The following is a 27,221-nucleotide window of genomic DNA, read 5'->3' as shown; positions in this document are numbered from 1 at the left end:
CCTTTTCCATATTAAAAGAAGAAGAAGCCTTTTGATGATAAAAGAAGAAAAGAAGAAGAGGCCTTGTCGATTATACATATATATATTTCTCTGTATTTTGTATTGTTATCAGAATATAGATCCGCATTTAACTATATCCTCTTGGCTATAAAACGCTTTCTTATTTGGAATTCTCAAATAAAAGAACCTATCCCCTGAGATTAAGATATCTGTAGCCGTGGTAAATAACATGTAAGTACGTACCCACAAGGGGCGTAGCACTAATCGCCAAATACACTCCCTCCAAAATTTTGAGAAATCAGCATTTTCGAAAGAAAACAACAAAGAATTCGGAAGAACCAAAGTTGTAAGTAAATGCAAACCGTTCTTAAAATATCCCCCGATTTCTGTTTCTATCTTTGAACAACTTTCAAGAGGAAGGTTAAAAAATGGTAATTAGGAAATGTTTTCTTGTGTATCCCCCACCCGAAAAGAATTCTGGGTACACCAGTGCTATACACCCTTGCCGTAAAAAAGAGCCTAATTCATACTACGTGTTATCTCTAATCAACATGTGTGAATTTTAGATGCCTCCTCCCCTCTTTCGGAAACCAAAAGAATTTGGACCCCTGCTCTTATACACTAAATACTCAAAATGATTATAACACCATTAAGCCTTGTTTCCATGATTATGAAAAACTAAATATGCTGACCAAGGCAGTAATTTATTTTATTAAAAACATAAACTAAACGTTTAGTTTATGTTTTTAATAAAATAAATTACTGCCTTGGTCAGCATATTTAGTTTTTCAAAATGATTATCCGATAGTAAAGAAACATTCAGCTGTTATAATACTTTCTAACACAAAAAATCCATGATCCATGACAGATATAAAAATTTGTGGTCAAGAAAAAATACTTCCCTCATGAAGCCTTAATACCAGTAGCCTTATGGGGGAAGTTATTCTTTCCAAGACTGCACAATAAAGTTATATAATATTACAAAGTATTTTCAGAGGTGTACAAAATGTCTGAAGTAATTTCCATAATGTTCATATGAGCTTCCTAATGGTACTATGGAACAGGCTGTATAGATGTGATAAATACTTTGTACCTTGCTGCATTTATCATCTGTTGACAATTTACAGAACTAAGGGAGTTAATGATACGAGCGGCTAGGGACAGCATTAGCACCTTGGCAAATACATGCATCCACGTATGCATATACCATTAATAGCTTAAATAGACAAAATTTAAACTGCCTAACATGTTTTTGCATGCTTATTTAAGCTATTATATGTCTGCGTGGATAGATTAGGCAGGCCAGGTTTGGTTCTGTTAGCATGTATTTCCAAGTTGCTAATGCTGTCCCTAGCCGCTCGTGTTAAGTATTAATGAAACGATCTGCCAATCATTTACTAACATATGAATGGATCCTAATTTCGCGGGAATTTTAAAATAAGTGACGTACCAGACTAGGACGACGTCATATGATGTCCTCACGGCTCCAAGTGTTATCCGAAGATTGTATGGAAAGGTTCGGTAAATGCTAATGCTATGGCCTCGTTCTCTTCCAAATGGATGTTATATGTATTTGACCAGAATTATTGGCTAATGCGGTAATAATAAAGCTTTTCCTTCTAACTTTTGTACAAGAGAAGGGGAGAGGGTATTTCACTGGAGGCTACCACCACTGTATGTCAGGTCCTGATCATTATATGCGAAATAAATCTGTAAAGTAGGTCAGAAGTGAATAAATATATACACTAAAAGGCACTATGAAATCAAACCACGTTACTGCCGCTCAATGTTGCCAGTCTATTTAGAAACGGAAAAGCTTTTTGCCAACTGCGATGGTTCTTGTTTTATTGCTTTGGAAACGCAGCGATCAGAATTCAGTTGGTCAAAATTTCTTGCCGTGCAGTAATGCTTACGTTTAATCGGCTTTCGTGGTACCTATCGGAGGGTGGTTGTTTATTAAAATCCTGAGAGATTTTGTCAATCTCTTACCTCTGCATATGAGCAGGGAAGAAAAACGTTAGAGAAGGTAGTTACGTCTTTGGACAATAGATGGCACCACACATTCATTCCTACTTTCCTGACATCTACTGGCTTGTTTGAATACTAAGAGACGAATAACTAAGTTGAGAAATTTCTAAGGGTGGTGATTTTTGGCGAGTGGAAAATCGGAGCTTATTTTTATGAAGCCCCTAACAAGGATTTTGGATAAAAATAAAACATGCTCGTTTTATAGGCAATAAAAGAAACTATTTACGAAGCACTGTATTTTCAAGGGAACGAACATATCTAAGAGAATGAGATCAGGGTTGTTTACGGTCCAGAACCCATTTACCCTTGCTGATTTTCTCTACTGGACCGGAATTGAATTTATTTAAAATTCCTCCTGAATGAAACTGGTTTTATTTTGAGGATAAGCAGTCATTGCTACATGTTACATGGTAAAACGGAAATTTAGAACATCTTCGACCAAGTGTTCGATGTGTTCAATTTTCAAAGTTGAATAGTACAAAACATATCCTTCAGCTCGTGAAAATTGATTGAATTACGCCACTTTTGGCTAATCGCGACGACGAGGATGAGTAATGCAATTTATGAAAGGACACTCACAAAGAACATCCATGCCCACGTCGGGATTCGAATCTGGGACCCGTGACGTCGCAGCGCGCTGTGCTAACCACTCCGCCACGGAGGTCGGCTTATGAAAATTGAATCCCTACAATTCTTGAGGCCCACTGATCGGTGGTTCCCTTGTCCTGCACCCCTTGGTTACCAATGGTTACTATGAACACTTCCTTGATCCGCGTACCAATGTTGTTACGTCATATCCTCATGACTCGTTTATAATACATAGGTTGCTATTTATGTATCCGGAACTGGCAACACTAATGTTGCTAGGTAACATAATATATCAATCGTAAAGTTAGAACTTTCTATGGTATATGTACCCAGAACGTTGTGCTTACGGATGCTATTTTTGTTTGTTACAGGACTTGAAAATTTCATCGGAGGCCAACAATGGAATAACTCGAGAACATTTTCGAGCCATGATTTTCTACGACTTTCGACGTGGGTTATCTCAACAACAGTGCATCGATCAACTCACTTCGACTTTTGGCGATGAAGCACCATCTAAAAGCACTGTATATCACTGATTTAGTGAATTCAATCGTGGCCGTCGTTCGCTCACGGACGAATCTAAAGAAGGCCGTCCAAAATCGGTTGTTGTGCCAGAAAACATTGATGCTGTGCGGGAACTGATAATGCAAGATCGTCATGTGACATATCGTGAGATTGAGGCATCCCTGGGCATTAGTATGACTAGCATACATAAGATATTGCATGAACATTTAGCCGTGAAGAAGATTTGTTCGCGTTGGATACCGCATAATTTGACAATCGTTCAAAAAAAGGCTCGTGTCGATTGGTGCAAACAAATACTCACAAAATACAATCGTGGTGCTTTAAAAGTCGTGTGTAACATCTACACAGGTGACGAATCTTGGATGTATGCATATGAGCCCGAAAGCAAACAGCAGTCGACGGTGTGGGTGTGCCAAGATGAGCCAAACCCAACGAAAGTTGTTCGTGCAAGAAGCACTTCGAAGCAAATGGTCGCCTGTTTTTGTTTTTTTTTGGGGGGGGGGGAAATAGACATGTGGCTACAGTGCCACTAGAGAATCGTAGAACCGTCAATTCTGAATGGTACACAACCATTTGTTTGCCAGAAGTCTTTGGAGAAATCAGAAAAAAACAACCAGCGACGCAGGATCATTCTTCACCATGACAATGCGAGTTGTCACACATCGGTCCAAACAACTCAGTATTTCACCGGTAAAAAACATTGAATTGATGGGTCATCCGCCGTATAGCCCTGATTCAGCACCCAATGATTTCTTTTTGTTCCCGTACGTGAAGAATAAGCTACGTGGTCAACGATTTTCGACGCCAAAAGAAGCGATTGATGCGTTCAAAATGCATGTTTTCGAGATACCTCAATCGGAATGGACAAAGTGCTGTGAGAATTGCACGTATGCAAAAGTGCATCGATCATCATGGAGAATATTTTGAAAAAAAAAAAATAATAATAATAATAATAATTTAAAAAAAATTAATGATACATATTTTTTTTTCTATCTTATTATTCCGGATACATAAATAGCAACCCTCGTAACAACATAACCCGTGACGTATCAGCCCGTGAGTGCCAGGGCCTACCTTCCAACTGCCGGGCTCACCAGTTACGGGCTGACGTGTGGTCAGCACGACGAACCCCTCAGTCGTCGTCGTCGTAGGTTTTCATGACCGGGTTACGCTACTCAATCGTGGCTCCCCGGTTTCATCACGATGGTGCTTGGCCACCGGTCCCATACACAGGTCGAAATCTGAGGAAAATTTGTTACGTGGCGTTGCCCATAACCGGAATCCAAAGCTTGCGCCTCAGACCACGGTGCAGGACATATAAGAAAATACAGAATATTGCAGCCCCGCCCCCCAAGCGTTAAAATGAATCCCACCTTTGCATTTACATGGTAAAAATCGATTACTATACATTGTCCCGGGACTCTGTGGAGCAAAGTCGTCTATAAAGGCACATAAGGGGAGAAAGCGAGTGGGCGAAGCGAAGCAGTACCCGCTGCTGCTGGCAGACGCAACCACATTGTCCTCTCACGCGTTCATTGGACTTGTTTTCGTTCGCTTGCTCCACAGACTCCCGGGATAGAGTGCACGTGAAAAACTAACCCAGCTTTTTCTTCGCCTGCGCCCAAGTCCTCAGGGTGCTTGCATACTGCAACACGTGGAGCACCATGATGGACCCCGACATGTCCCCCATGACCACGATGAGCTCGTCCTTGGCCGGCACGAAGGCGGTCATCCGCAGCGGGACCATCTGGATCTCGGTCACCTGGCAGGACGGCGTTAGCGACGGCATGTCGAAGATCTGAAGCTCCTTGTCCCTGCAAGAAACAGATTGGATCGAGTCGACTGAGACGCAACCTCTTACGTACATATTTTGACCTCGGATTTTGCATCACAATACCAGTTTTAGGTAGGAACAAGTAACTTGAGCCGACTTTCGTGGCGGAGTCGCGCTACGACGCTTTTTCTACCACTTTGGATAATCGCGGACATGACGATGAAGTTGTTGACGTCAGGGGTTCCGAATTCGAATCCCGGCCTGGATGTTCTTTGTGAGTGTTTCTTCATCACTTCAATATATCACTCGCTCATCTTCAACTTCGCGATTAGCCAAAAGTGGTAGAAAAGCGACGCTAAATAACAAAAACTCAAATCAAGTTACTTGTAACCCAGCTTCAAGTAACAGTTACTTCATACGCGTAACGTTAAACGTAACCAGTTACTTTAAAATTAGTAACTAACTCAGTCCCTTTCTCTAGTAACAAATAACGAAATTAATGTTTACTTTTCCTCTATTTTCACACTGAAAAGGAAAATTAATAATACTTTAAATATGTTAAATTATATCCTGAGAATATTATATTTCCATCTAATTAATCCCCATGTATATATACTTGTTACGAGTATAGCCAAGGATGTATGTATCTCTGAGTTGTAATACAGGGTGTTTCCGTGACCTTGTTCCAAACTTGCAGGGTGGATGGAGGCTGACCCAAGTACCAATATGAGATAAGGAACTTCGGTCCGGAAATGAACCATTAAAAAGTTATGAGACAAAACTATTGGGGGGCTTCCTATGTCAGTGGAATAAAACAAGTGAAACATGCGGCTTGTAGATTTAACACAGACGTTACTACAGAGTACTGTAGCACTCTACGAAGGAAACGTTACAGTAGGTGTTCAAAATGGCGTCGAAAGAAGAGTCGTTCTGACGATATAGCAGAATTTTTGCCAACAGGTCCTCCTCACTCAAACGATTGACGATTGGGTGCTGAGCCGAGGAACACCCTTTGCACTCCCTCCTGGCAACTATCCTTGCTGCCTGTAATATCGTCAGAATGATTCCGGAGATGTTACTGCAGATGCGACAGAGCTTCTTGCGACGCTGTCAAGGCCGCACCGACGCTAGGGGCTATTAAATCTACAAGCTGCATATTTCACTTGTTTTATTCCACTGACATAGGAAGCCCCCCAATAGTTTTGTCTCATAACTTTAGGAATGGTTCATTTCCGGACCGAGGCTCCTTATCTCATATTGGTACTTAGGTCAGCCTCCATCCACCCTGCAATTTTGGAACAAGGTCACGGAAACACCCTGTATATTCTGGTTTCCTTTTCAAATTTACTTATGCACAGGTAGGCTACTCCGGACTGGACCTACAGAGATGAGAACCACTATACGCCTCCACAGGGTATCGAACCAGGGACCACTTGATTATTACGAAGTGACGACGATATCACATCGCCATAGCGGGGAAATAATTTATTCGACTATAGGTTTCGTTTAAATTTGCGTACCTATACAGTTTCATCTCTAAACACACAAACTTAATTTATTTTTATGAAAATTGATTTAGTCTTAGTGTTGCAATAGTAACTATAGTAACTGTATTACTGGAAAGGGTTGGAAACTTAGCAGGTAAACATATTAATGGAAAGGTTTGCCGCTCACCCGGTTATCGCCAATGCCTTCCCTAGCTGAGGCATCGTCGTGAAGTCGGTGTACCACTTCGGCAGAGATCGTTCTTTCTCCACTTCCGGAGTCTTGAAAAAGAAAGAAAATATTAAAAGGTTTGCTCATGTTAACAAGAAAGAACTGCATTTTTAAATGGAGACCGGCAAAGAAATTCAGTCTTGAATATTAGCCAGATTGATCACTCGAAGAACTGTAACGTGAAAATATTCAAAGAAAAAACAGGTATTTAATGTTTACATAGTGATGCTGCTATATTATTGCAATTTTAGTTTGAACAAACAACAAAAAATACTCTTAACCCCTTTGAATGCATATGTTGGCTATAATATATTATCCTCAAATATAATCTTTTCACATCCAATTTTATATAACAGTCTAAATGAAAATGCAAGTAATAATTAACTTTCTGCTTCCAAGTTATACAAATGTTCATGCTTAACTTTCCTTTGCTACAATTTCCGGTGCATGGTTTCTACATAGCAACTTGCCCTAACGCTGTCCTTATGAGGTAATTCTTCCTGTTCGAAAAGCAGAATCAACGTCGGAGTTCACCAATGTGTAATCTGCAAAACCATACAGAACACTGCCGATATCCTTTCAAGCGCGTTGCAATGATGTCTCAGGATCACTTCACACGCGACCATGGAGAGTTTGTGGACCTGTCCGAGACAATAGAGGGTCTACAAAGGGGCATAGATAGCATATACGAGGGGTGCATCAAATATAAAATGAATGTAAACATTAAAAAAAACAAGAAAATCACTGCTTTCAAAAATGGCTACATATTTAGCAGACAGGAGACATGGACATATGGGGGGGGGGGGGATTTAATCGAGCGGGTTAAAAACTTCACATACCTGGGGGAAACACTCTCCATGACAGGGAGCTGAACACACTACATAAGAGCAAGAAAAACTAAAACAAAACTTGCAATAGAACAAGTCATAAGGACAATAAACAAGGCACCTCAAATGCCTTTCCCGGGCATTCAAAACCTCATTCATCAATAATATTAGGTACATTAAACTATGGAGTAGAACTGTGGGGGTTAAGGGGAGACAACACAATAATTGGCACACAAACCTAATTTTAGAGTAATGGGCGTAAGCAGAGGTACGGCCAACTGTGGGATCCTCAATGAATTGGGCCTGAACAGAGACACGGTACAAGCACGGATGAGGGTTATTAAATATTGGATGCGATTATCACAAGAGGGCCAAACTACGCTGAGGGGACAATGTTTGGAAATACAGACAAGGGAGGAAAACGTTTACAACTGGGGTCTGGAAGTGAAAAATCTCTTCTATATGATAATAGCGGAATGGGTTGGGTATGGGAAGAGGGAGGAAAGGGGGGGGGGGGCATCTCAACAGAAAATCAAATCAGAGACAGGTTACTGGACATAGACAGACAAGAAATAATAGCAGACTGCCAAACAAAGACCTCAATCAGGGAACAGCTAAGAGTAAGAGAATGGGGGAAAGCGAAATATATCAAGGTTGTGGGAAAAATGAAAGAGGCGCGCTGGCATGGTTCAGATTAGGGGGATGGAAGCAACTAAGAAAGAGAAACGAAGCAGGGGAAACTATATGTTCTTTGTGCGCTGGGGAGGAGACGGACGAGTATATCACACTGAACTGCCCTTCTACACGTGACCTAAGGGACAAATGGATGAAAAACTTAACAGGTAGGGAGGTGATAGAAGTGGTAGACGACAGAATAAAGATAAAGGAAGCGGGGCAGCAAGTGGGGAAATACCTGGGAGAAGTAAGAGAACGGCGGGGGAAAGCTATTAGAGAAGGCAGCGAAATGAGTGATCATGCTCCAGCCGAGCCGACCCATCTTTATAGTGTAAGTGTGTGTAAAGTAAAATTTATGCGTTTTTGGTGAGAGTGCAGGAAAAAGAGAAGTGGTGCGAGGATGAAGGAAGAAAAACTGGAAAAAGAACTAACGGGGGAGAGGAGGAATGTGTATATAGGGGACAAAGTAAGAGACAGCTTAAAAGAAAACGAAATGTAACAAAATATTGTAGAAAAAAATCAAAACTATGTAGTGCGTACAGGGCTCGCAGAAAAAGAAAATATATATAAATCATTCCTTACAATCGGTGGAACGCAGTTTCCCCATGTGGGATACTTCAGTTAGGATGAAGACATGCTGTTTTTACTTCCAACGATGAAGAAAAACCAAATGAGAAATTCTTCTCCAGCATTCTGTTTCAATCTTTGCTGCTGTAATCGTCGATTTCGCTGTTTCATGCATCAATAAATCCCATCTAACATTCAGCTCCATTGTCGGAAACACACTGTTAAAACGATTTTCATCAAAACTGTGTAAAGAATATTCAACTTCTGATTACAACCAGCATTTAGTCAATAAGTTCTTCTATGAGCATTACCTGTATCCTTCCGCTATCGCGTTACTACCGTACTATCGCCCCGCAAGAAAATATCCCCATTTATTTTAACAGTTGTTGCATGCAACACATGTAGTTTAAAAGCTTAGAAGAGCTTTCGTGGTCTGTCTGAACATGTACGTTTCACAAATAAGCGCAATGCTATAATCAGAAAAAAAATGATTAATCCGTTTTATTAAATTGTGAGAATACCAAAAACAGTAGATTTATGAAACCAATCTTCAAGCATGAGTAAATCAGAACTGAATGTATTGATTTAGTTACTTTTGACTGTCATCTAAAAAGTACAACAATGAATATTATAGAACCAAAATACAGATACTTTCTACATTAGACTAATACTTAAAAAATAAAATAGAAATGTTTATATTTTCAAGGTGCCATCCAGTAGCACCATATATATATTATCCTTGATAACACCGCTTGTGATCATTCCAAGATTTTCGATAGACTAGTAGCGCCGCTCGGTGGACGGAGTGAACCTACCATTTGAAATGCACTTGGGCTCTACCGAGCGTCTGTGGGCATGCCCGAAAGGTGCAAGACCGTACTTGAAACGAACATCATTCGTAAATGAGCTCGCAGTTCAGTCTGTGGTTCAGCCTTGAGGCCTTGGACTGGAAATGAAACTCTTTGGAATTGGACTTCGACTGCATCGCCAAATACGATCAGTAGACAAAACTAAGAAAATATTGTTTTTCCCGCTTTACAAACACTGGCTTTTCACCATAGAAATCAAATAGCATTTTAAAATGTTCTTACATTTACTTTTCCACACATTAGAAGAACTACAACCAACATCTGGCTGGCTTTCAACCTCCATGATTTCAAATAAATGAAAAACAAGTGCACAAGTTAAGTATTCAAGCCTGCAACGATGCGTGCTCCACGCTACGGTCTCCATTGCTCGCTTTTTGGCGCTTAGGAACTGCACTAGGTGACGTCACTTCCGACAAGACCGTACGTCAAGCCTGTTTTTTTTTTTTTTTTTTTTTTAATATTTCGGACAGAGCCTGTATTAGATATACCTGAGTCAATCTGGATAGTTTATGGAGCGATTGAAGGAACCGAGAGAAGCGAGTCTACAAACTCACCTTTAAGCTTTTGGTCTTCTTGTGGTCGAGGTTCGACCCCCAGAAAGTGATAGTCCCATCCTGGCTGAACATGAGTACCCGCTGCAGCCCGAGGTCCTCCGCGATTACGGGTACATGCGGGTGGTAGATTCGGGTGTGCAGGATGTCGGCTGGGGTGGACGTGATGAAGCGGCGGTTGGTGGACTCGAACTTGGCGCGCATCCTAGACTCCTGGAGAAGGTAGTCGCATATCTCTTGCCACGTCACCTCGCCCTTCCTGTAAGCGTCAATGCGGCTGAACATGGCGCTGATAGCTCTTCTGGGGATCTTCTTTTCGACACCTGCGAAGAATACAAGTAGTATGATTTGTGATATTATTGGCGCGATAAATGATGAACCCCCCTCAGGCAGATTTGGCTACACTTAAAACTTGCTCAACATGCCCATATGAGCTTTTTGCTCAAGTGTGGTACTCCGTCTAATCCAAGATTTTTGTAAAAATGCCCTCGGGAAGTTCCTGTGAAATGATGAGCCCCCTCAGATTGATTTGTCCACACTTACAAAAGGCACTTCTGTCAGATTGTTGTCCATAAGCTTGTTAAAAATATGCCCCTCTTGATATTTTTTTTGCCCACACCTAAAACTAAGCTCTTGCATCATGTTATGCATCAAATTATGATGCAAGAGCTTTTGTATTATGCAACAAATTATGATGCAAGAGCTTTTGCATTGTGCAACAAATTATGATGCAAGAGCTTTTGCATTATGTTGTGCAACAAATTATGATGCAAGAGTTTTTTGTATTACATATCAGTTAGTATTGTGAGAGTGGCTGAGGAGTACAGATGTGTTGTTGCAGTGCTCCTCTTATTTTTTTTTAAATATAGCAGATATGTATAAATTGAATTATAGGTTTGTTTGATTCAATATATAGAATTTTCTAATATATTGAACAAAGGGTTTATATTTGCCCTAGTTTGTTATACAAGATCAATACATGACACATGGTATTAGGTCAATGCCTTTCCATGCACATCACGACATGCCTGTGCAGACATGCAATTGTGAAAGGTCAGTGCTTCAGTGGATCAATACTTATTCTATCTTTGTGCATGTAGGCTATCCTGTACAACCTGTCATAGGTTTATTAAGTATAGAGTTTTGATTTGAACCCCAAGAAATTTTATATAAATACCAAAGCCAAAAATATTAACACACATACACACATACACACACACACTAGGTATACAAAACACACTGCTGAACCCAACTGATATGTTTTATTAAGAATAGAATTTTGATTTGGACCCCAGGAAATCTTATATAATAAACAACAACAAAAATGCCAAATCAAAAATATTGTAATCAATGCAATAAGAATATAACCAGCCCCAATTGGGCCAGGCATCAAAGGAATTGTAATCCAGACAAATGCAGAACTCCCCCAAAAATATGCCCTAAATGCCATAGAAAATATAATCTGGAATACTTCACTTATAAACATAAAGGTACTTGCTCTGCACAGTCATCAACATTGCCCCCACAACCATCTACATCTGGTCTGAAAAGGAAGCATGAAACACCTGTTAATGCTGGAACAGCAAAGCAGCCACGCTATGAACCCATCCATAGCAGTTTTAACGGCCAATTAAGGGATCACCGTTTTGTATCAGAGCCAAAATGTGACATTAAGAATTTTTTGAACAGTATAAATCCAGATATGCAGGCAATTCTAAATGCACAAAATGGCTCTTATAAGCTGTCCCTCAAATTGTTTACACAATATAAGAAGCCAAATGGCACAAAATTTACACAGCCCCACATAACAGAAACTGTACCGGTATATTCAAATGCAAATTCAGACAAAATAATAAGCAGTTTGATAGATCAATTGAATATTAAACACTCTGAATTTGCTGGAAAAGAGTCTGGATGGAGCCTATGCGGATCTTCACACAAGTTATATGTTAATATTTCTGAATTCAACCCATTACAAGGATCTACATATTTGCCTTTACCTGCCAATATTAAAAACAAAAGAGCCGTGGTTAACATAGAAAATAATGATGAGAAATGCTTTTTGTGGTGTATTTTAGCTGCTTTGTATCCAGTTTTAAGGGATCCTGAGAGAATAAGTTATTATAAACAGCATGAAAATGATTTTGATGATGCAATGGAGGGTTTAGAATATCCAATGTCTGTTCAGAATATTGATAAATTTGAAAAAAAGGCCAGGAATATCAATGGTAAACAATTATCTATTAATGTATATATTTGTTCTACTGGCCGTGGCAATTGCTTGATAGCACCTCTCAGAATCAGTACATTTGATGATCATTCTGCTGTTCCGATTGATCTGCTCTTAATTGAAGGGGATGATACACACCATTATACTCTGATACATAATCTTGAAGCTTTAGTCAGAAAACAACTAGACAAATCCAATACAATATTCAAGTTGTGTAGAAGATGTTTAATTGTATTTGGTGGTAGAAAAATGGTGAATGGTGTTTGTGAACAGAATGCAGAAATTGCTAAAAACAAGTTAATTGAGCATCTGAAATACTGTGGCAACCATAAACCTGTTTATATGGTGATGCCTAATCCAAGTGAAAAAGCCAATTTTAAAAAATTTGAAGCCTTGTTGGAACACCCAGCATATATAGTCTGTGATTTTGAATCAAATCTCAAACCTCTTGCATTCTGTAGCCCAGATCCTGATGAATCTTCAAGTACATCATACCAGTTACATGAACCTTCTAGTTTTTGTTATGTTGTTGTACAGGATGGTGTTGTTAGTAAAGAAAATTTATACATGGGAGCAGATGCCATCAAAAAATTTGCAGATAGAATAGAAAATGAGTGCCATGACATAGCATCTAATGTCTTATTAAAATCAAAACCTATGTTGCCTTTAACAGGGAAACAGATTGAAGATTTCAACAATGCAGAAAAATGCCCGGTATGTGATTCTGAATTTTCAGATACAAATATCAAGGTTCATCACCATTCTCATACAGATGGTAAATTCTTAATGGCCCTGTGTAATAGCTGTAATATTAAGATCCAGAGACCAAAATTTGTCCCTATATTTTGCCATGGTGCATCCAATTATGATTTTCATCATTTGATCAGGTACGAGGGGTTTGACAAGCAGAATTTAAATATTTTAGCTGAAAATAATGAGAAATATATTGCCATTAGCAAAATAATTAAAGTTAATGGTGTTCCTATTCACTTAAGATTTCTTGATTCATACAGAATTCTGTCTGCTAGCCTGGCTACACTGGCCACTCAATTATCTGATGATCAATTCAAAATCACATGTGCTTTGTTTCCAAATCAGGAGCTGAAATTAATTAGGCGGAAGGGTGTATATCCATATGATTATGTTACAGATTTTTCTAAATTTGATGAGTGTTCTCTGCCACCACAACAAGAGTTTTACAGCAAAATCAGAGGATCTGGAATCACTGATGAAGATTATCACCATGCCCAGTTGATGTGGAACAATTTAAAATGCCAGACATTTGGTGATTATCACAAGGCATATTTAAAACTTGATGTGACCCTCTTAGCTGATATACTGCAGGCATTCAGAAAATCTTCCATGGAAAATTATAAGCTGGATCCAATGTATTTTTACAGTGCTCCGGGCCTAGCATGGTCTGCAATGTTTTTAAACACTAAAATGCAATTGGATCTGATCCAGGATCAAGATATGTATCTGTTTATGGAACAATGTATAAGAGGAGGCATGGTGCAATGTTCTCAGAGATATGCCAGAGCAAATAACAAATATATTCCTGATTATGATCCAGCACTGCCATCAAATTATATACTGTATGTAGATGCCAACAGCCTCTATGGTTATGCTATGATGGATAAATTGCCATATGCAGGGCTTGAGTGGGTTGAAGATTTCAATATTGAAGATCTTAAGGATTTTGATGACAGTAACTATGGCCTGTTCTTAGAGGTTGATCTGACAATTCCTGATGATTTTCACAACACATTTTCTGATCTGCCCCCAATTCCTGAGGTTGAGTGCTCACCTGGCTCTAAACAAAAGAAATTGATGATGACTCTAGAGCCAAAACAGGGTTATGTCTTATATTACAAAAACCTCCAGTTCCTGATGCATCATGGTGTTCAAGTAACCAAAATTGGCAAAGTTTTGAGGTTCAGGCACTCAAGATGGTTGAAACCATATATTGATACAAACACAGAGCTTCGAACATCTGCAATGAGCCAATTTGATAAGACCTTGTTTAAATTGATGGTCAATTCAGTGTATAGCAAAACAATTGAAAATGTCAGAAAACATATTGATGTTAAAATAATTACTGACCCCAGCCGGAGCAAAAAATTGATAGCAAAGCCCAACTTCAATTACAGAATAATTTATGATGAAAATATGGCACTTTTCAACATGAAAAAACAAAGATTAAGTTTGATAAGCCTATTTATGTAGGGGCTGTGATATCGGAATTGGCCAAATTACACATGTTAAAATTGTTTTATAATGTGTTGAAGCCTTTTTATAAGGATCGTGTAAAACTGATGTACATGGACACAGATAGTTTTGTTCTTGATATTCAAACAGAAGATGTTTATCAAGATATAGCACAGCCTGAATTGTTTAAATATTTTGATACCACTGAACATTCAAAAATTAAACCCCACAACAAAAAGGTGTCTGGCAAGTTAGAAGATGAGACACTTGGTGATGTTATTGTGGCATTTGCTGGGTTAAGGGCCAAGATGTACAGTTTTGAAACATGTAGTGGCGCTGTTGCCAAAAAGGCCAAGGGCATTGGCAGAGTGACTGTAGACAAAGAGCCTGAATTTGAAGATTACAAAAATTGCCTCAAATCATGTAGCACAATCAGAACATCAGAAAATAGAATTCAGAGTGTGGATCACTTGTTGACTACAAATATTGTAAGAAAAGTGTCTCTGGACCCACATGATGATAAGAGATGCATTTTATCATGTGGCATACATACTCTACCATGGGATCATTGTGATTTGAAAAGTGGTAATCAATGCCCAATTACAGAGCATGATTTGAAATAAATAAACATGCCTATGAACTTATTTGGGTTCAAAAAACAGGCTATTATGGACCTGCCAACACCACAACCCTCTTCTGATATGATATCTAAACTAAGTGCTTTGTTAATTATTCATCTGAACAGCATACTTACAGATGTTGATGATGAAACAGGTAAAACATTGTACATATTTAACAATAATTTAAATCATTACCAATTACCTGTAGGTGGTCAATTACAATTTATTACAACCCCTGAGGGTAATGTCAAGATTTCAATAGGGAGAAATATTTATAGAATGAAGCACTCAAACATGGTTTCTGGCACTGTATATACTGTTTCTGCTGGTGACTGCTTATATATTGAGGTCCCGGGATCATATGACAAGCTTATACATTTTTTTTTATAGAATTAAGAATCAGATATTCAATAATAAATAACCACTAAAACAAAAATGCCTAATGATATATTTGGCCATACAAGGCATGAAGATCACAGTGATGAGATTCTGATGCTTGATGTCAGAGTCAAGAAATTAAGAAGTGATTTACAAGCTTTACAAACCACACTCAATGCCAGTCTTCAACTAGAAATTAAAAATTTGCAATCACAATGCATGGACCCTCTTCTTAAAATTGACTCAGAACTCAAATTGCTGCTTCAAAAATATACTGACTTGGCCACATTAGATAATTTTCAAAGTTTAGAAGAGGCTGTAGCAGCTCTTCAAGCCAAATTTAAGACCCAGGCCACCAACTCTGAGCAATTGAAACAGCAATTGGAAGAGCAGATAAATAATGTCCAGACACAGCTCCAAACAATTGTCAAAAGCATAAAATCACAAGAAGATTTTGATCTAGTGATTTCCACTCTAAAGGAACAGATTCAATCACTCCAGATACCTAATCTGGACCCCTTGAACAATGCCATAGCCGAGGTTAAAGAAAAAATTGAGACACTTGAAAATTTTATGAACAACTTGCCATCTTCTGATGCTTTGAGTGCAATAACTCGGAGTGTTGCAAACATCAAGCTGCAACTTGAAACATATGAAGATTTTGGAAAAATTCAAAGTACCATAACCCATCTTGAGGGTACAATAGCAGCAGTGCAAAGTGATTTGACAAATGTACAAGAATCTCTAGAATCCCGCCTGCCTGGTATTGTAGACACACTTGTCAGTGTCCAGCAACAGATCACAAAGCTTGAAAACCTCAACACTGAAACTGAGCTATCTCATTTTCATCACTTGATCGACGATATCCAAACAAAGCTTGAAATTTTACAACAATCAACACCCACTCAGGCAGATATAGCCCTGCTCCAAAATGCTATGCAAAATGTGGCTGATGCTTCTGAATTAAATAATGTGAAATTGGCACTTGAATCTTTGCAAAATACTGTAACAAATCTGCCTACATCACAGGAACTTAAAAATATTAAGAGAGCAGTGAATCGCATATTGAAATCAGAAGATATCAAGAATATCCAGACAGAGATCAAACAACTTACTCAGACAGTGGCCACTCTACCAACTAATCAACATATTAATGAACTGCATGCCCTGTTTGAGGATATCAGAAGACAGGTCCATGATCTTACTGCTCAAAATTCAAAATTGGCAGTTGTTGAAAATTTGCAACAAATTGTAGCTAATATCAAGCAACAGCTAGGGACCATGGAATCCAATCAAGCAAATGCTCTGTCTGTTTTTGCCACCCAGCTTCAAGAGATGGCCATAAAAATCAAGCCAGGCCATGATGATGTTGTTAGGACCATCAATGAGCACCTTGAATCTGTAACAAGCAGATTGCTTACAGCAGAAAAAGAAATAACCGGCATAATTGAGAATCCAAAACATACAGTAATTCTTGAATTGTACAGCATCCCCAACAAAGAATATGATTCACCATTTACACCAGGTGGCAAAATATATATGCTGTCCCCTGCACAATTTTATTACCAGTTTTTTGTTGGGGGCACACTGAGACCAATCAAGATCAAATATTGGCTTCAACCACAGGCACACCACTACCCCACCTTATCAATAACAAATGCTGACAACAAACCAAAAATCACCAGTGTAGTGTTAGAGGATTTTACAGATCCCAATACATTAGAAACATCTTATGCTGAAGATGATGGCTCTCTGGAATTTCATATACAAATAGGAGACAAATTATATTTAGAAAATCCTGTAGTATCAGCTGCTGAACACCCCATAGTTGCAATATTCTTGTTTTCATATTATGTCTAGAGAAATTATTGTTGATGAATTACACAGACAAGCCAGACATAATTATAAGAGACTGCCAGTAGTCACAAAAGGCATAGATGATTTATGGCAGAGCGACTTGATTGAGATGGCAAGTGGACAGCTGAAAAACTTAGACAAAATCAACAAGGGCTACAAGTATCTATTTACTGTCATAGACAAATTTTCAAAATTTGCCTGGGCTGTGCCACTCAAATCCAAGACTGGAAAATGTGTTACAGAAGCCTTCAGGACAATCATCAATCAGAGTGGAAGATCACCGCGCTATTTGCAAACAGATAATGGCAAACAATTTTATAATTCTGTGTTCCAACAATTTATTAAAAGCCAGTCAATACAACATTATTCGAGTTGCAGTGATCTCAAAGCCTCAATTGTAGAGAGATTCAACAAAACCCTAAAAAATCTTATGTATAAACAATTTACACTTCAAGGTAATTATAAATGGCTTAATATTCTTCCAGAACTTCTACATAAATATAACAACTCGGTCCATTCCACAATCAACATGAAACCCTCTGAAGTAACTTCATCTGATGAGCAAAAATTGATCAGGACTGTTTATTATCCTAGATACCAGCCAACAACAAGAAAGGCCAAATACAAGGTGGGTGATCAAGTAAGAATCAACAAATATAAGCACTTATTCAAAAGAGGCTTTACAAGAAACTGGAGCACTGAATTATTTACAGTGGTTCAAATTAAACCTGGGACCCTTAACACATATATAATAAAAGACCACCGAGGAGAAATTCTCAAAGGCCGGTTCTATGAAGAAGAACTCAACAAAACTAAACAGCCTGACACTTATCTCATAGAAAAAATCATCCGCAGAAAAGGCAACAAGTTATTTGTCAAATGGCTAGGACTTCCAGAACACAGCTGGATCGATGCAGACAAAGTGATAATATGAGCACCTGGGATGTTATAAAAAGGCTGCCAGAACCTGAACAGCAGATTAAGAGAAATGGCAAGTTGCTGCCTGATAATATTAGATGTCTTATTGTTGGGCCATCAGCTTGTGGTAAAACTACACTAATGATTGATAATTTTTTATTGGCACCCAACTGGTTAGACTGGAAAAACAGGCACTTGTATGTTTTCTCTAAGAGCTTGGAACAATTAAAATATCTGCAGCTGATGAAGCTATATGATGGACTGGATATTGCCACTTTTGAATCAGATGTTAAGCCACTTCATGAATGTCTCGATAATTCTGTTGTTGTGTTTGATGACATTATACTGGATAATCAAAACAAGGTTAGACATTTCTTTACACAGGGCCGACACAAAAACATTGATTGCTTCTACCTGGCACAGACTTTTTCTAAAATACCGAAGCAGCTGATCCGAGACAACAGCAATTTTATATGTGTGTTTCATCAAGATCATACCAACCTCAAACACATACATGATGAATATGTAGGTGGGGACTTGAGCTACAATGATTTTTCTAAGTTTTGCAGTAGGTGCTGGAAACAGGACAGTTATGGGTTTGTCACAATTGATATGACAAGAAAACCCAATAGTGGCAAATACAGAAATAAAATCAACAATTTTCTAGACATTGAAACATATATAAATAACCATGAAAAGGCCAATCATTGATGATCTTAAATTAAGAGATTATCTTGTAAAAAGATTTAAGGGATGGAAATCACAGAACCGAGGAATTTATGAACAACACAAACAAACAGAACAGCCTATTATTGATGCTATTAGTGAATTAGGTAAAAATATCAAAACTGTTACAGAGCAAAATCAAAATTTGATCACAGAGCTTGTACCTGTAGCTGCTAGGAACATATTAGATTATCCAATCACCCCACTTTCCAGTATTCATACACCTAGTCCTGTTGCTCCTCGAAGAATTGTAGCTACCCAGGATCCTATTGAATTGGGTCTTCTTGCTCAAAAATATTTAAGCACACCTAAAGACAACAAAGATGAGGTCTTTGGCTTATATGCTGACACAGAGCGTGATGGTAGCATCATACATAGAATTGGCAATTTCAGAGTAACATTTATGGGAGATGATATAATTGTATATTCAGAATCTCATCTTGGAGAAAAAGGTGGTTTTGTTAAATATCCCGGCACACCTGGGTTGTGGGAACTGATGACTAGGAAGAGACCTGGCAGCTATATAGATCAAGATTATGAGCATTACAAAGAAATATTAATAAAATCAGATGCTCTATACCAGAACAATGATCCCACACAAAAAAGAGTCAAGTCTAGCAGTGGAGCAAAATACAACAACTTAATCAAGCCCATATGGTCACAAATTAAGACAGGCAGTGGAATCAAACAATACAACACCCTGCCTAAAGAATTTGTGTGGGTTGATGATGTCAGGAAACTTGTAGATAGGTTATTGGTGATAGCTGGAGAGGAAAATGCTGGCAACCACAATTTTTACAATGAAAAGGTTGGAATTATGGACATGATAAGCACAAAATTGTCTAATTTTATAGTGAATGACACTAAGGGGATTGGATATCTTATAAAAATTATTAATAGTCTACCTCCTAAATTTTGGAATATTTCTGAGGGTCGGGGGTTGGTTAATGACATTATAAACAAGCTGTCATTTGAACTACATATTCCAGGCTATCAGTATTGTGGTCCCGGTACAAAATTGGAGCATAGATTAAACAGAGGTGATCCTGGTGTTAATCCCCTAGATGCTGCTTGTAGAGACCATGACATAGCATACAACACACATTCTGATCTAGACAAGAGACATGTTGCAGACAAAAAATTAGAAGAGGCTGCATTTGGTAGATTTGTAAGCAAAGATGCTTCTTTGAGTGAGAGAATAGCAGCATTGGGGACCACCATAGCTGTGAACACCAAACAAAAACTGGGGTGGGGGTTGTGAATATATATATAATAAACCTAGAATGAAGGCCAAGGGTGTTATGTATCAAATACCTTATGCAGGTCTTAAATCTCTTAAAACTATTGATAGTCTTTTAACCAAAAAGCAGCGCAAGAAAAAAAATTCTTGTATTGCCAAGGGTCATGGTATGAAATTGTTGCTTAGTACCCCCCAATTAAAAAAATTACAAAAATCTAGAAAAAAATCACATGTGGGGGGTTTCATATTTATTATCCCGGCCATCTTAGCAGCACTTGGGGCTGTTGGGAGCTTGGCTGGGGGATCAGCTGCCATAGCAAAAACAGTAATAGATGCCAAGAAAAATAGGGCAGAATTAGATGAATTGACGCGCCATAACCTGGCCATGGAGAAACAAGAGAGAGAGCCATGAAAAAGTTTAAAAAAAACAAGAGCCGCTTACAAACCAAGATATTGAAGCTTTAATCAAGCCACTGGGCATCAAACATTTTACAGGTGTGTACATGTCTGATTCTTTACCAGAACAACCACTCAACAAAGAGTGTGGCATTGTTAATTTGGATAAGTACAAAAATCAGGGCACTCTCTGGATTTGTTATCTTAAATATTTAAACAATGAGGCATTTGTGTTTGATTCATTTGGAGGTGTTCCACCTGAAAATTTAGTAAAATATCTAAAATCAGCTAATCTTTATTACAATAATGCCCGTGTTCAAAACTTCAAAGATGTTAATTGTGGACATTTGTGTTTATCTGTTCTTACATATATGTCTCAAATAAATAAACCATCAATTGAAGTTTTTCAAAAAGCCTTGTGGTATTTAAAACATCATGGGGGTATTCCATCTCACCAGCCAAAATTCAATATTGAAACTCAAATTACATGATGATATAGTATATCCCAAAACAATAGCTCTCAGAGCATTTTATGGCATGTACTTGATCCCTAATATTACACACCACAACAACAAAATTGCAGTTGGTGATCAAAATATTGTCATCACTCCAGGGCAGTATAATCTGTCCACTCTAAATGCTCAATTACCCAGAGGCATAGTTTTAACTCAAAATTCTGTCACTCACAGAGTAGAGATTGTATCTGCTACAGAAACAGTGAATCTGGATACTATAGGAGAGCTGTTAGGCTTTGAGAACAACACAAAACTTGAACCAGCCATCAAACACACTGCTATTAATATACCTAAATTCTTAGCCATAGAGACTCTGAATATTCACTGTAATGTGGCCGAGGGTATGATCACCAAATCAAATGGCATAGGCACTCACAAACAAACTGGCATCATTGCAACATTTAAACCTAATTCTGAATTTATGGAGCCCATCATCTACACTCCATCCCCAACATTATATTTTCCTGTGTGCCATAATAGAATAGATAACATTGAATTGATGGTCACTAATGAAAAAGAAGAATTAGTTGATTTTGCTGGAGCCACTACAACTGCAATCATAGAGATTAATATTTAAATAAAAATACATACAAAAAAAATGGAAAATATTGAGAGTTATGAGCTACAATCATTCCCCCCAAACAGGAGGACCTTTGCAAATTTAAATCAACCCAACACAGAGATTGAGGTTGATCTTGATGTAGGGGATGGCTTTATACACCCCCACAGAGCAGATATATACATCAAATTTGATGTTGTAAAGCTCGATGGTACAGATTATCCGGCAAATTCAAATATAAGATTGGTGGACAATTTTGTGCCACATCTGTTCTCTGAAATTGAGATCATAAAACATGGTGTTGTTATAAATAGAGTAGATTATCCCGGCATTACCTCCACAGCTTTGGCCACACTAAAATTATCCAAAACCGAGGCTTCTTACTACAAAATAGGTGGATTTGAGGCTGGTGATAAAATTATATCTAAGAGCCACACAGTGCTGTTCCCTATGCGCCTGTTGCCAGGATTCTTCTCAGATTACAAAGATATTATGTGGAAGGGTGGTTTAAGAATCACATTTAGAAGAGCTGCCAATGATAATAATGCTTTGATGAGGTACAGCACATTAAACTCTACAGGGGAAGCTCTGCCCAATACCCTACCTGATGAAGGCAAATGCATTATTCAGACTATGGAGCTAAGAATTCCAGTTGTTGAATATGAAGCCAGTTATGCTCTTAAATACAAAGCAGATATAATAAAAAATCCACAAGTACCTTTACAATTTTATACATATCAATGTGTACAGAAGCCTGCCACTGGTACTTATTATGAGTTTGATGCTACAAATTCATTCTCCAGTATACAATATGACATGCCGGATTTTGTGGTGGTACTGTTTCAAACTGGAAGACACAATAATCAGGAAAAAAATTCAAGTAGATTTGATAACTGCAACATCAAGAACATATATCTTAAAAATGGCAGAAATGAGGTATTTCCTAGAGAAAATTATAATTTAGACATGTCCAAGGATGATTTCCTCAAATTATATGAAGCATTTACAGCATACAAAAGGGTCACCACTGGCAATACTGACATGTATTACACACCAGATGAATTCAAAGCACAGAGACCCATGTTTGTCATCAACACTTCAAAAAGGAAACAAGTTGTGGTTAATGACAGGACAAACATTAAAATTATCTGTGAATTCCACAATACACTCCCTGATGACACTATATGTAGTGTTATTCTCATAGGTGAAAAATCATATGTTTATGATGTAAGAAATGAGAGAGTCACAGAGCAATTCTAGAAGGCCTCTGCATATTACATTGTCTTAGTACTAGATATATGAGTTGAGCCTGGTGTCCAATTAAAATATTCAGATTAACATATTAATTCTCTGAACTGACTGTCAAGTATTTAAGCACACTTGACAGAGTATTACACTAGAGGCAATAAGCTCTTATAAGCATTTTTGGCTTAGTTTTAAGTGTGGCCAAAACAATATCAAGAGGGGCATATTTTTGACAGGCTTATGGACAACAATCTGGCAGATGTGGCTTTTGTAAGTGTAGACAAATCAATCTGAGGGGGCTCATCATTTCACAGGAACTTCCCGAGGGCATTTTTACAAAAATCTTGGATTAGACGGAGTACCACACTTGAGCAAAAAGCTGATATGGGCATGTTGAGCAAGTTTTAAGTGTAGCCAAATCTGCCTGAGGGGGGTTCATAATTTATCGCGCCAATAATATCACAAATCATACTACTAATACACAACTCTTTTTTATTTGCATTATACTTATTTTACGTATATTCGAACACTATGGTGTGGCGATTACATAAATTGCAGAGTATGGTTCGATATTGTTTCAACGCTCCTGTTTGTTGTACTCTTTCTTTGTGTGTAGAACTTTAATTGTTTCTTAGTCTTAGAAATGTTACTCTTCAAGTTTCTTTAAAGTTTCTCTTGTGTTCAGAGAACTTCATTATTATTTTTTTTTGAAGTTCGTATGATTTCTGGTTCTCGTTCACAGTAGCAGAATCAGAATTTTTGCACCCAGTATTGGCATAAAATTGCTCGTTCTAGGGATGGCGAGATCCGGATCCGGATCCTAAAATTTTTCGGATCCGGATACAGAACTTTCGGACCCGGATCTAGACTTTCGGATCCGGATCCAGAACTTTCGGATCCGGATCCGGTTCCGGAATTTTCGGTCTAAGTCCCCCCCTCCGATTTCCATGAAACTTGGCAGGTGTATAGAGCCCCCCCCCTTCAAATGTCAAGATGAGGTGAAATTGAAGTGGGGATCTGACCACGAAACCACGTAAATATGGCATAGGAAGAAACAGGAGGCATAGGGCCTCTCTATACACCTGTCAAATTTCATGGGAATCGGAGGGGGACACAGGGGTCAGATGATCCCCACGTCAATTTGTCCTCATCTTGACATTTGAGGCGGGTTTTGCCCCCTAAAACAGTTTTTTAGCCGAAACAAAAAAACACGTATTTCTTCCTTTGGGCCCCTCTATACACCTGCGAAGTTTCATGAAAATCGGAGGGGGACACAGGGGTCAGATCCTTACTTCAATTTGTCCTCATCTTGACATTTGAGGGGATTTTGCCCCCTAAAACAGTTTTTAGCCGAAACACAAAAAACACGTATTTCTTCCTTTGGGCCCCTCTATACACCTGCCAAGTTTCATGGAAATCGGAGGGGAACACAGGGGTCAGATCACCACTTCAATTTGTCCTCGTCTTGACATTTGAGGGGAGGTTGCCCCCTCGAACAGATTTTTAGCCGAAACAAAAAAAACAAACACGTATTTCTTCATTTGGGCCCGTTTATACACACACCTGCCAAGTATCATGGAAATCGGAGGGGGACACAGGGGTCAGATCCCCACTTCAGTTTGTCCTCATCTTGACATTTGAGGGAGTTTTGCCCCCTGAAACAGTTTTTAGCTGAAACAAAACAACAAGGTATTTCTTCCATTGGGCCCCACTATACACCTGCCAAGTTTCATATAAATCGGAGGGACACAGGGGTCAGATCCTCACTTCAATTTGTCCTCATCTTGACATTTGAGGGGTTTTGCCCCCTAAAACCGTTTTTTAGCTGAAACAAAAAAAAACACCTATTTCTTCCTTTGGGCCCCACTATACGCCTGCCAAGTTTCATGGAAATCGAAGGGGGACACTTAGATAACCTCCCTTGTTAGTCTTACACTTTGTAATTATATAACACTGCATATATTATAATGTTTTATTTTAATTTGTAAAACTGTAACTGTAGAACCATTGTATAATTTTTGTATAACATTTCTATCTTGTTACATGTGTTAAAGGTTTCATCCTGGAATGGAATGTCTCAAATTTATGTGTGTTTCCATTTGCAATACATTCGAATGAATACATATTCGTTTCAATGGCATTTACAAAATCACCTCTGACATTTTATGTTAAACAAGAAAGATTATTTTTGTGCACGAGTGTGTTAGCCGATGCGTAGCAAAGTATTTTAGAAACAACACTTGAAAAAATTCTTGTAGGACTAACTAATGAAAAATTTCTTTGTAATCGAAGATCATAATACCTTTTAAGGTGTGGTAATATTATAATGGGATTGAGATACGAAACTCTCGGATCCGGATCCAGATCCAAAACTTTCAGACCCGGATCCGGATCTGTTTGGCCATCCCTAGCTCGTTCTCTTCGATATACGAGGTGTGGCTAGAAAAAAACCGGATTGATGTTGCTGTCGACAAACGGCAAGCGCGTCAAAGTCAAGCGGTGCATTAGTGTATAACGTGATATCTTGCCTATCGCCTGTGTGATTGCCCAGGGTGCTCAGTTCCTCTGTAGCTTGTGGACGAAGTGAACCATATATCTGTGCTCCGTCCGAAAAAAAAAAATTAAGTATGAAAGTGGAACAGCATATCAATCTGAAATTTCATATGAAACTCGGAAAATCCGCCACAAAAACTTACGATTTGTTGAAGGAAGTGTACGGAGATGAGTGTTTATCACGCACTCAAGTGTTTGATTCGTTTCAAAGGTTTGAAGAGGGACGAGAAGTGATCGCGGACGACTAGCGTCCTGGACGGTCTTGCACGTCAAAAACGAAATCAAACCTTTGCAAATGTCGGTGAATTGATTCGAATTGTGTAACCGAAGGTCAAACTGTCAACCAACTTTATTTCATTACGGTGCTAACGACCCTTCTTGGGCGAGTAAGAAGACGACGACCTGATTTGTGGAAAAGCAAGTCATGGATTCTTCATCAGGACAATGCTCCTGCCCACACGGCAGTCTTTATTGGCCAAGTATGGGATCCCAGTGTTAGAACATCCACCCTATTCGCCGAATCTCGCTCCGTGCGACTTTTTTTATTCCCAAAGGTCAAATCAGCACTGAAAGGAACCAGATTTAAGACCGTTGAATGTGTGAAAACAAAAGCGACGGAGGTCATGAATATGGTTTCAGAAAATGATTTCCAGCAGTGTTTCCAGCAATGGAGGATTGGTATGGAACGGTGTATCGTTTGTGCAGGGGAGTACTTTGAAGGAGATAATGTTCATATTGTACAAAATAACCAATAAAAGATTTTGTAGCAACAGTCAGGTTTTTTTTCTAGCCACACCTCGTATTTAAAAATTCCTATTTGTTGTCCTTGGTGTTTGTGTGTAGAATTATAATTGTTTCTTAGAACTGTAACTATTTTATAGAACTGTAACTGTCTGTCATAACTATGTATAGCTCTCTCTTAGAGCTATACGACCGGTTTCTTATAACTATAATTATTTCTTAGTCTTAGATATGTTTCCATTTAGTTTTCTTTAAAGTTTGCTTTGTGGTCAGAGAACGTCATTATTAACATTTCTTTTTAAAGTTGGTTGGGATTTCTGATTCTTCTCCACAATAACCGAATCATAAATGTTGCATTAAAAATTGGCACAACATTGATCTTTCTCTTCTTTCCAAAATGACTGACTTAGCGTGCGGTCCAAGGTCTGAGATATATGGAGCATGATATAACCGAACGGTAGGCAATCAGCGCCATCTGTTGACTTGGTGTGTATTTAAAGGTTTTTGGCCTTACCTACGGTCGATCCTACAAGGTCAATGAAGTCCTTGGCGGAGATGCCCTTCCTGGTAGCGAACACCTCTCCCAGCTTCTCCAGGTCGCTCTCCGTGATGAGGCTCTCGGGGCGTATCTGTATGGTCTGCTCGTCGATGGTTGTCAGCTGCTCGACATCCGAGAGGGACCTTCTCCCCCAGCTCGGGCTCATGGCCTTGATCCTCACCTAAACAGAGCAGCACTGGTAGAGCTACATCTAAGTATGGACATTCTTGGGCCGTGTCCGAATCCGCAATCGCACCGTTACGCTCTTTCCCGCCTCTTTCTTGTGACGTTGAAGTCCGTCCGAAAATCGAAAGGATCCCGAGAAGTGCATTTGCCACTTTCCCCTCCAGGTGTCAGTTCGAACGCCACCCACCGCA

The 27,221-nt window shown here is 38.8% G+C and overlaps 1 protein-coding gene across 1 annotated transcript in view; it reads right to left on the bottom strand.

Annotated features, from left to right (window-relative positions):
- Positions 1-27,221, bottom strand: part of LOC145997326 (WD repeat-containing protein on Y chromosome-like) — a 151,710-nt gene that overhangs the window by 84,253 nt on the left and 40,236 nt on the right. Inside the window, exons 3-6 of the mRNA XM_083134243.1 lie at positions 26,821-27,025; positions 10,124-10,443; positions 6,590-6,681; positions 4,741-4,955 (exon numbers count right to left, since the gene is read on the bottom strand). Of these exons, the coding sequence (XP_082990369.1) occupies positions 4,741-4,955; positions 6,590-6,681; positions 10,124-10,443; positions 26,821-27,025 (832 nt within the window). The remainder of the gene's footprint in view (positions 1-4,740; positions 4,956-6,589; positions 6,682-10,123; positions 10,444-26,820; positions 27,026-27,221) is intronic.

This window comes from Lepisma saccharinum, chromosome 13, assembly GCF_977018435.1.
Source record: "Lepisma saccharinum chromosome 13, izLepSacc3.1, whole genome shotgun sequence".
Taxonomy (NCBI): Eukaryota; Metazoa; Arthropoda; class Insecta; order Zygentoma; family Lepismatidae; genus Lepisma; species Lepisma saccharinum.
This window is presented reverse-complemented; position numbering and strand designations above follow the sequence as displayed.